A 10,214-nucleotide genomic window follows, 5' to 3' on the forward strand; every position below is an offset into this window, starting at 1 on the left:
AAAAAAAAAAAAAAAAAAAAAAAAGGACTACTAACATAACATCAGCCGGAACACGAAATGTGTGTAGCTCAATGTCTGGCCATCTCAGATCTCAAATCTTAGACACTGTTTGCAAATAGTTAACTTAAATATATTCAAAAAGATGAGGAACAAGGCAATAGGAAAATTTCCTGAGAAGTAAAGTTTCTCGACAGAAAAGTACAGTTCCTTCACATAAAAACTAGAAAACCATTTCTTTACAAAGAGTTTTAGGGACTGTGGCAGCAGAAAAATGGCCCCCAACGATGTCCACATTCTAATCCCTGAAGCCTGTGAATACAGGACAGGTATGATGAAGCTATGGACCTTGAAATGAGATTATCCTGGATTATCTGGGTGGACCAATCTAATCACACAGATCCTTAAAATCAGAGAATCTTTCCTAGCTGTGATCCCAGCCTGATGGCAGATGGACACGGAGTCAGCCCAACATTACTGGTTTTGAAGCTGGAGGAACGGGCAAGAGCCTGTGAATGTGTGTAGCCACTAGAAGATAAAGGGGCAAGGCAAAGGATTCTCCCCTAAAGCTTCCAGAAGGAATGGACAACTTGCTTTTAGCCAGTAAGACCCGTGTTGGACCTCTGACCTACAACATAACATAATAAGACAATAAATTTGTGTTGCCTTAAGCCACCCAGTCTGTTGTTATTTGTTAAAGCAGTAACAGAAAGATGATGTAACTTGTCATCTTTATACAAAGGCTGACAACGAGGAAATAGAAAAGTCTCTCTTGAAGCCACTGAACCAGGAGGAAGAAACTATGGAACCTGGAGAACACTAACCAGCCTTGGCATCAGAATCGGAAAGCTGTATCTGATTCTGGTTATAAGGGCAATGAAAGGAAAGGCAGTATGACCGAATAAGCAACTCATTATCGAGGAAAACACTTTATTGCAGGCTATAGGGAAATACAATAAAATCATTATTTATCCATACAATCTCTGAGGATCCCCTGGCTATAGCTGACAAGCATGTACTAGGGGAAAAGCCATATTTTAAAAATACTTCCACAGAAACGTTCTACAGGTTTCATTTAACTGATGCCTATTCCAGAGATACACAGCTCCAACTCTGATCACTTCCACTTCTGTTTATAGATAACAGGACAATAAGGTAACAAGCCCTAGTGGTGTGTGGACATGAACACACACATGAACACACACACACACACACACACGCACACAAACTCTCATTTGTTGGGCTTCCTGAGCCCACAAATAATGCTCACAGTGAGGGAGAGAAAAGTGTACAGAAAGTCCACTGATTGATTTGAAAAACAGAACTCCAAACCGGCACAAAGAGGACCCCAAAATTAGGAATACATCTAAGAATATTCTTAAGGACAGATTAAAGAAACCACAGTAGATGAGTGCGCTGGGTTCAGCCCGGAAGTCACACTAGTAGAATCCCACAGATGCAGGAGACACTAAGAGATGCCTCATTTGATGGATGAGAAACCAGAACCACCCAGCGCTGAACTGACCTGCCTGAGTACAGCCCTCTAACTGTGGAGAGGCCCCACCTGCCTGAGCCAGAGCTAACGCATGACGCCATGCTGCCCAGCTGATCACGTGACTCTTGGGTGGGGCCCGTGCAAGACTATGCGGCTTCCCATCATACTTACAGAGCTCCAGACTCCTTGCTGCGAAACCCCTGGAGCCAGATGTAATTTTTTAACCAACCTGGGGGAAAAAAAACTCTCCCTTTCTGGAGCTCCCATCAGAATAGGAAATAAGGAATGGTGAAATATAGAAGAAAGTTGATAACATTTGCCTATACTAAATTATGTACCGTGAAAGATTACCCACATATAATGTCACCTTTAAATCTAGCAAGCACAGTGGTTAGGCATCACAGAAGGGGAGGAGGGGGAAATGGACCATTATTAGTCGCTGGAGCTGAGAACTCTGTTAAAGAAGGTAGGCCATCCCGATGGACAGAGGGGCTGGAAGCTATGTTTGAAAGGATCTCACATCAGACTGGGACTCCTCATATGATGAACAATATTGGGGAGGGAGATGGAGGAAAGCATCCCTTCCCCACCAAGTCCCCACTTAGGGCTGCCTCTAACCTTGGTGGCTTTGAAAAATTCTAGGAGATGGGGTAAGGGAAGTATACAAACACAAATACTAAGAAAAGTATGGAAGGAAAACAGAAAGATCATACTCAGCAAGAGGCAAAGACAGTGCTTTCCTAAACAAGATGTGTAAGAGAAAGAATTGGTCATTTAGAAAACTCCTCAGTGGAATAAACACTAGTAAACAAAAAAATCAGAGTTGAAAATAACAGACGGTCCAAAAAAAAAGCAGCTGCAAGGAGACTGATATCAAAGTCTCTATTCTTTCAACATAGTTGTTTGGAAGGGAAGCAGCGATGAAGGTATATAAACAGAATTTGGTCCAGCTTGTGGCAGTGCAAATTCTTAGCCACTTTCCCCGGGGCGCTGTGCCACAGAACCACAGAACTCTGTGAGCCTGGTCATCTTCTGCTCTCTGAATCTCAATTTCCCAAGGAGGGGGGGGGGGGGGGGAATTAGCTTCACTAGGGGAAGCTGGCTAAGCCGGTTATTTCTAGGCTGAGAAGGAAGGACCGTGGCCTCTTATTTCTAAACATACGAAAACACACATCCCAAAAGATAGTGATCATAAAGGGCTGGTTCTTCTTAGGTAAGCATTTCAACTGTCTACTAAAGATTCTGCCAGCAAAGGCAAAAACAACTTGAGTTTTTCCTCAATCTTTTTTTATTCAATAAGGGAATTTTATTTCTTTATTCTACACTTCCTTTGCCACATGTGTAAGATTATACAACTTTAGGACTGAACAGAACGTTGGAGCTCGTTCAATCCCCTCCTACTTTCCAACATAAGAGCTGAAGCCCAAAGCGGTCATATGGGCTGAATTAATGTGTTCTTCATTTGCATACTGCTTTATAACTGAACTTAACTCTTCTGTGTGGGCCCTGACCAGGCCTAAACTTTAAACTTTTGAGCAGCTAGGGACTATGTATTAACCAGAAATGTTCAGAATCAGGAACAGGTGAGAGCAATGTCATGTCTGATGCAAGCCCGGTCATATGTAAGGAATAAGATGAAAGGAAATGGTGCTTGTTGGCATGCCGAATGGGAAAATTCCACGAAGCACGAAAATCCCGGTGGTCGGAGGAATATTTTGCAGGGCCTTAGCTCTCTTTCTAGGATCCCATAGATACTAAGGGAATGTCTTCATAGGCCCTTCCTTGGAAATGTTGAAAAATAGCCCTGACTCCTCTGCCGGGTTACCCCCGGCCCACCCCATGCTCCTAAAGGGTGGAAATCAACACTGAGAGGGGCCAGGAGCTGTAAGACACAGCTGCAGAGACTGACACAGGGAGACAGAGAGAGAGAGAGAAAATGAATATTTAAGAGTGAAATGTAAAATCCATCCGAGGCCAAATTCCTAAGACGTCAAACTTAAAAGGTGACGTGAGCAAGGGAGCACCTCATGTAAAGGCACGTAAGTTGCTTACGTCCTCCCATTTGGGGCTGGAGAAAGGAGTGGGGCACACCCACCTGTTCCCCACCAGATTGCAGGATGAGGCTGGGTGTGAGCACACAGGGTTCTGGGAGTGGGTGGGACAGACGCCAAATGACCATCCCATTCTCTTCCTGGGTCATTTCTCTAAACAAGGCAGGCACACATCTGTTATCAGCTGTTGTCACTGTTCCTGACGGACCAAGGCCCAGTTTGGCCACTGCTGTCAGCCAGGGGGACTGCGAGCAAGTCCTTCTACCTCCCTGCACCTCCAGGACCGCAGCTACAAAGAGAAAGGATGCAGGGAGATCTCCCTGAGGTCCCTTCCAACCCCTGAGTGCCTAAGACTCCTCTTGGCTTTGGTTGGAAAGCCGGCGCTGGCCAGTACAGGGTGAGCTTGCTAGCCTAAACAACTAAGCACAGTCCAGCTAACGCGGGCTCGGGACCTAGACCACCCGGGTTCGAATCCTTACCCTGCCGCAAGTGGCTAGCTGTGCGTGGCCCTGGCCAGCTTTCACAACCTCCCAATTCCTCAGTCTCCCTACTGTGGAAACTGGGAATAACAATACCATCCACCTCGGCGTTGTAACGAGGAGTAAATGGGATAGGAAAGAAGCCTTTGCAATCGTGTCACCTCTAGAAGATACAGATACATTTTTCATCACCATCGCTCCGAGTTTCCTCGCCCACCTGCTCTCGACATTTCTCCACCCAGACATACCATCTCCGCTGATCACCAACATAACACACTCCCATGGGTAGACGGAGACATGAAAGAGATCCAAAACTATCATAGCGGAGCACTGTTCTATGTGGGATATTAGAAAAAGCATCTTACCAGCATGCCAGGCCTTAGAAGCGGCTATGCTGAGAATGCAGCCCTAAGCGGTGGCGTTTAAGCAGGAGTCGGTGGGCGGAGCTTAGGCAGGAGTCAGTGGGCGGTACCCATGCCCTCAGGGGCCATCGCCCCCAAATCACAGAGGCTGTTATTATTCTACAGAGAACACTGAAATGCTGACATTTTTGAAAAACTAAATCAGTTGCAAACACCAGTACTTAACTCTTAGAGGTAACGAAGTACTTGCATGCACCTCGCTCCTGAGTTCATGAGCAACAGGGCAGAGAAATACTCCTTAGCCATCCTAGGTAACCGCCCCAGCTGGTGCCAAGGTCCAGCAGGCATTAACCGCCCCAGCTGGCGCCAAGGTCCAGCAGGGGGTGCCCATTTACAGGGAGAACTGCACCCTGCCCGCCCCCCCCCCCAAGCCCAGCCCAGATAGCTTATCCCTCTTGCTTGTCCAGATCTGTGAGGCTGGACAAAGGGCCCGGATAGGAAGGACCCTGTTCTCTTTCCAGAAGGTTAGGTGTTCAGACAAGAGAGCGGTGGGATTTTGAAGAAATAAAGTGATTCCTCCAACCTTTCCCATGCACACATACAGCCTTCCGGATATGACAAAGTCGGGGAAGGAGGCACTTCATTGTGGAAATGAAAAAACAAACACATAAATACAACAGTCCAAGTTGGCAAACAGAGATGGATTCCCAACTCTTCCAGCTGAGAACGTAGTTACAGTACTAAGGCTCCTGGGACCCATTTTGGCAGCTTTCCAAGAGCTATTAATTTGCCTTAATATACTGAAAGAGAAGGTGATATGAATTAAAAGTGAGAAGGTAATTTTGAAGGAGGATGTACGCCTTCATACCCAGCACCAGCACCCACCATGTATGGCTCAAGGTGGCTGCCTGATAAACACCCCATGAGAACCCACAGCTGGCACTGAGGTCACAACTATGCTTGGACTTTTCATGTTGACCCAGGATGTGACATAGTATGAGGACATGGCTTAGATTAGCAACTTTAAGAAGAGGGGGTTAGGGAGATCTAGACTCAATTTCAAACAGGAATTTAAAAGTTTAGCCATTTATTCAATATCCTGGGATAAACCATAACAGAAAAGAATATAAAAAAGGAATGTCTATATGTGTATAACTAAGTCACTTTGCTGTACAGCAGAGATTGACACAACCTTGTAAATCAACTACACTTCAATTAAAAAAAATTTTTTTTTAACTGAAGCCATCTTCTGGCTATTAAGAGTGAATCTAGGGCTTCCCTGGTGACGCAGTGGTTGAGAGCCCATCTGCTGATGCAGGGGACGTGGGTTTGTGCCCCGGTCTGGGAAGATCCCACATGCCGCGGAGCGGCTGGGCCCGTGAGCCATGGCCGCTGAGCCTGCGTGTCCGGAGCCTGTGCTCCGCAACGGGAGAGGCCACGACAGTGAGAGACCCGCGGACTGCAAAAAAAAAAAAAAAAAAAAAAAAAGAGTGACTCTATACTTCAAAGCAATTATGAACTTTAAAGGCAGCCTAGTAAAACGTGCCCTGGCAAGTACCAAATTTATTTCTGACCCAAACCTCTCCACTGTCACCCCTGGCACTCTCCCCCAAATATAAAGGTATTACCTCTCTTTTTTTTAAAGTACCTAGATTCTGTATCTTTTCTCTTTTTTTTGCTGGATTTTAGTTCCCCGACCAGGGATCAAACCCGAACCCTCGGGGTGAGAGCGCACAGTCCTAACCACTGGACAGCCAGGGAATTCCCTAAAGTACCTAGATTCTGAAACACACACACCTTCCTTCAGCCAAAACTATCTGTTACTTCTGGCAGACACCTGGTGTCACCTGACACCGGGACCCTTCCCCAAACTTTGCCATCCCCCATAACAAACCCCAGAGATAATCCTCCTGACAGCACAGGCTTTCCGGATAGCTACTGTGACAACATCAGCACAGAACGCCACCTCCAACCACCACGCCACCCTCCTACAGCCAGTAAGCCAAGACACACAAAGAGGACGGAATAAGAGTCCTCACTGCTCTTTAGGCCTCTAGGGAAGGAGCAGAGCAACTACCTGCCTAGAGGACCAGAGTGCAAAAGGACAGCAACTTTCCAACCCAAGCAAGACTTGGGGTGGGAAAACTGCTCTGGGCAGTTTTCCAGACATCTCTGCAGGGGACACTGGTCACTGTCTGTCCCCCACCCCACCCAAAATCAACCTGAGAGTGACTCTGCAGTGACTTAGATCCCGAACCACATGGAACATTAGGAAAAGTCATGTCAAATATCAGAGTGACATCTAGAATGATCGCGAGGAGGCTTACTTCTCAGTGGAGGAACCAAAGGCGTCCCCCCCTTGGCTAGGATCACAGGGGGACTCTGCTGTTGCAATGTTTTTGGAGGCCAGCTGGGCAGAAGGCTGGCTGGTTATTTTTAAACTGAGAAAACTGAATAGGAAGGTAGCAAATTTGAATTCTTGTGATCTCCCGAGGTCCCTTCCAGCTCCAAGATGCTACCAAAGAACACTGCATATGCACATACATATGCACATGCTCCTTTATAAAAACGTATATACGGGTGTGTGAACATATATAAATGAGTACTATATTCACACTTCCAAACACAAAGCACTTGAAATGCGCACTGCTGAGGCGATTCAGAGGCCCACGAGGCTGGAACACAGATGCAACTGGCAGATCTGAGCAGAGCCACCAGCCCTCCTGCCACTACAGTCACCTTAAAACCAACCTGCAGCTGCTTGCGTAGGTGTGAACCCTGCCAAGCCCCAAAGCAGGACTGCAGACGCCTTTCTTCCAGTGACTCTAGTCACAAGTGTCCCAAACTCAGGAAGGTGGGCTGGAACAACGGACGGGGAAGAAAAGAAAAGCCCAAACCTCTGTCCAGGCACCCAGCTCTGCCAGAGCCAGGGACTGGGGCAGAGCAGCATCCTTCACCTCTTCTCCCCGTCCCTCCAAGAGGCAAAAAGGTCACCCTCTTCCCGCTCTGCCGTCACCTCCTTGCTCAGGGCCTCTCCTTTTCAAGTTGACTGCACGGACATCAAGTTGTTAACTGGAGAAACTAAAAAGGCCTCTAGAAAGGAGAGGCCTTTTGCTCTAATCCTAACCAAGCCAAACAAATTTGAGGGAGCCTGTCTCAGCCCTGAACAATAACAGCAAAAAGAATCTGTGGTTTGGGGCGGGGGGGGGCGGGGGGGGGGAAGGTGGTACGAAAATGTATTTATTAAGAAAGATCTGTGATAGTGTGACTATCATGGGAAACAGTTTGGTGATTTTCTCCAATCAAAGACAAGGAAGTTCTGATCCTGAGTCAAGGCTCAGGATGTGGGTAGCTAAACTGGGGAGGGGGTGTGGGGAGGTGGGCAGTAGGGGGTGTGTCTCTCGGAGTAAAAACCCACCAAGTCCCTCAGGTCCTGACAATGAACGGGGGCGGGGCGCACCAGCTTCCCACTTGCCTCTCTAGAGAATGAGATCCTACCTCTAACACTTGGATCTGAGTTGTTTACAGGTGCAGCGCTGTCATGCCACGGAACCCCGCACAAACCTCACCCTTCCCCTCCTCAACTTCACAGCCCCAGAAGTGCCCAGCCTTCCCTAACTGTGCCGCCAGAGCCAGGTGCAGACAGAGGCGTCCGCCCTGGGTCAGGCCTGGCAGTCACTGTCAGGAGTACCCGGCCACAGACCTCGACTCCGGCATTTCTGAAAACCTTATGCGTCGCCAGGTTACCGCAGTACCCAAGCGCCCAGCACCCTGCTGGCGTTCCAAACGCGGCCCGGCAATGCAAGCGCCACCTCTTCCCTCTTCCGCGCGGCAGCTACGAAACCACGGCATTGTGTGTGACAGCGAGCGTGTGAGCGAACGTCCCCGGGCTCACACACCCCCTTCCACCCGGTCTGCTCACGGCGCCCGGTCTGTGCGCGCGGCGAGCGCATCGCGAGCTGGTGCCCCCATCAAGAGGCCTCACCGCCAGGCCTCTGGCCACCCGGCCTCGGACCTGACCTCGGGAAGCTGGGGTAACGTCCACGCCCCCATTCTCGGCCGCGGGGGCGACCGGCGAGAGCAGCGCTGGGAGCCGGGCAAAGGCGAGGCAAGGGTCGAGGGGACGCGAAAGGGCGACTGGAGGGCGCCGCGCCCCCCAGTTTGCCAGCCGCGGGCCGGGAGGGGGCCAGGAGGGGGCCGGGGCGGCTCGCGACTCGGCAGGAAGTTCCCAGGGCTGCACTGAGCATGCTCTCGGGGATTATGTGCGCGGGTGTGGGCTCTGCGCTCCCCGCAGCCTCTCCGGCCAGGCAGCCTCCGGAGAGCGCCGGCCGGATCATGGGCCCACAGAGGTCCCTTAGGGGTGGGGGGCACCCCCGGGCTTCCCTGGTCCCCAGGACCACAGCGCCCGCCCGCCGCATCCCCCTTCCCCCGGGGCCGGGAGCCAGCCTCCCTTGTTGTTCCTCCCCACTGGCCGGTGGCTGAGTCCGCTCTGCGCGCCCAGGTCCCGGGGACCCCAGCCCGGCCCACACCCGCAGCGTGACCCCACCAGGCTCCTCCGCGGTCCGAGCACCCCTCTACCACCCCTGGCCGCTCGCCTCCAGCCCGCGCAACCAAAGCCTCCCCCGGACAGTCCCTTGAAAAGCCCAAACCCCCACTTCCCAGGGGCCATGGGGGCCTGCAGTGTCCCCTGAGAAGGGGTGGCCCCGGGCAGGCGGGCGCCTCCAGGCGCGTCCTCGGCTGCACTCCCGGCTGTCTCAGAGCGGCCGGGGCACCCACGCAGGCGGCGGAGGGGCGGCGGGCGGAAGCCCCCAGCCGCGCAGCCCACGGAGCAGACTCTCCCCCCGCCTCCCGCGCCCAGCTCCCCGCGCCCTCCGCGGTCCCCTCTGCGTTCATCTCCCTGTGGAGATGGAAAGCTTCGACGCGATCGCCCCGACCCACTAGCTCTCACCTCCTTGTTAAGCAGCAGCAGCAGCAGCAGCCGGGAGTGCCTGCCAGCTGCCGTCCCCTGGGGGACCCAAGGCTCCGCGGGGCACGGGGTCGCGGCACCCCAAGCCTGCGGCGGGGCTACCTGGGCTGGATCGAGCCCGGGGCCGCCGCGGAAGCCGCAGGGCCGCCGCCGAGCGGGCCGCGGCAGGGACGGTCTGCAAACTCTCAGCCCTGGCGGGGCCGCGCGCGGCGCGTCCACACTCGGCCTGGACACTGCAGAGACGCTCCTCGGGGGCTCAGCTGGCCAGGGCGCGGGTCTGGCTTCAAATTCTTCCTACCCTCCCCTCCCGACCTCTCCAACTTCTCCCCGCTTCTGGGCTCGCAGCTCTCTAAGGCAGGGATTCCGGCCGGGGACGTTCGGCAAACTCCCCGCCCTCCCCGCGGAGCGCTCAGCCAATTCGGAACGCCCCAGCCTCTCAGGGGCCGTCTGCAAACTCCCAACCCTGTCGGAGAGGACCTTACCAACCTCTCAATTCCGCAACCCGAAGGGAGCAAGGGAGACACTTCGCGGCCACAAATACTATTCTAGCAAGGTCAGGGGCAAATGTGCAAATGCTGATGTAACAATGCATCCTCCAGAGAGGTGCAGTCCAGGCCTCTCAGCGCCAGGGGCCTTCCAGCAGTTAAGCCCAGTGACGGGAGATTATGGACTCAACCATCTACAGGACGGGCAGCTTGAATCAATGCCCTGAGCCTCAGTTTCCATCTTTGTAGAATGGGCTTTATGAAGCAGTATGTTTCTGCCACTTGGTTGCTGTGTGACCTTGAGCAACCCACTTAACCATTTGAATTCAACTTCTTTATCTACAAACATAATAAATGGGGCTTCTTGAGGTTATTCTGA

General features: G+C 51.7%; 1 protein-coding gene across 1 annotated transcript in view; it reads right to left on the reverse strand.

Annotated features, from left to right (window-relative positions):
- LOC103072514 (glycine cleavage system H protein, mitochondrial-like) overlaps window positions 1-8,721 on the reverse strand; it is a 58,732-nt gene extending 50,011 nt beyond the window's left edge. Inside the window, 2 exon segments of the mRNA XM_082930889.1 lie at window positions 8,370-8,470; window positions 8,523-8,721. Of these exon segments, the coding sequence (XP_082787015.1) occupies window positions 8,370-8,470; window positions 8,523-8,721 (300 nt within the window).
- Window positions 8,722-10,214: the final 1,493 nt, after the last annotated feature.

Source organism: Lipotes vexillifer, unplaced genomic scaffold (genome assembly GCF_000442215.2).
Source record: "Lipotes vexillifer unplaced genomic scaffold, Lipotes_vexillifer_v1.1 scaffold1771, whole genome shotgun sequence".
NCBI lineage: Eukaryota > Metazoa > Chordata > Mammalia > Artiodactyla > Lipotidae > Lipotes > Lipotes vexillifer.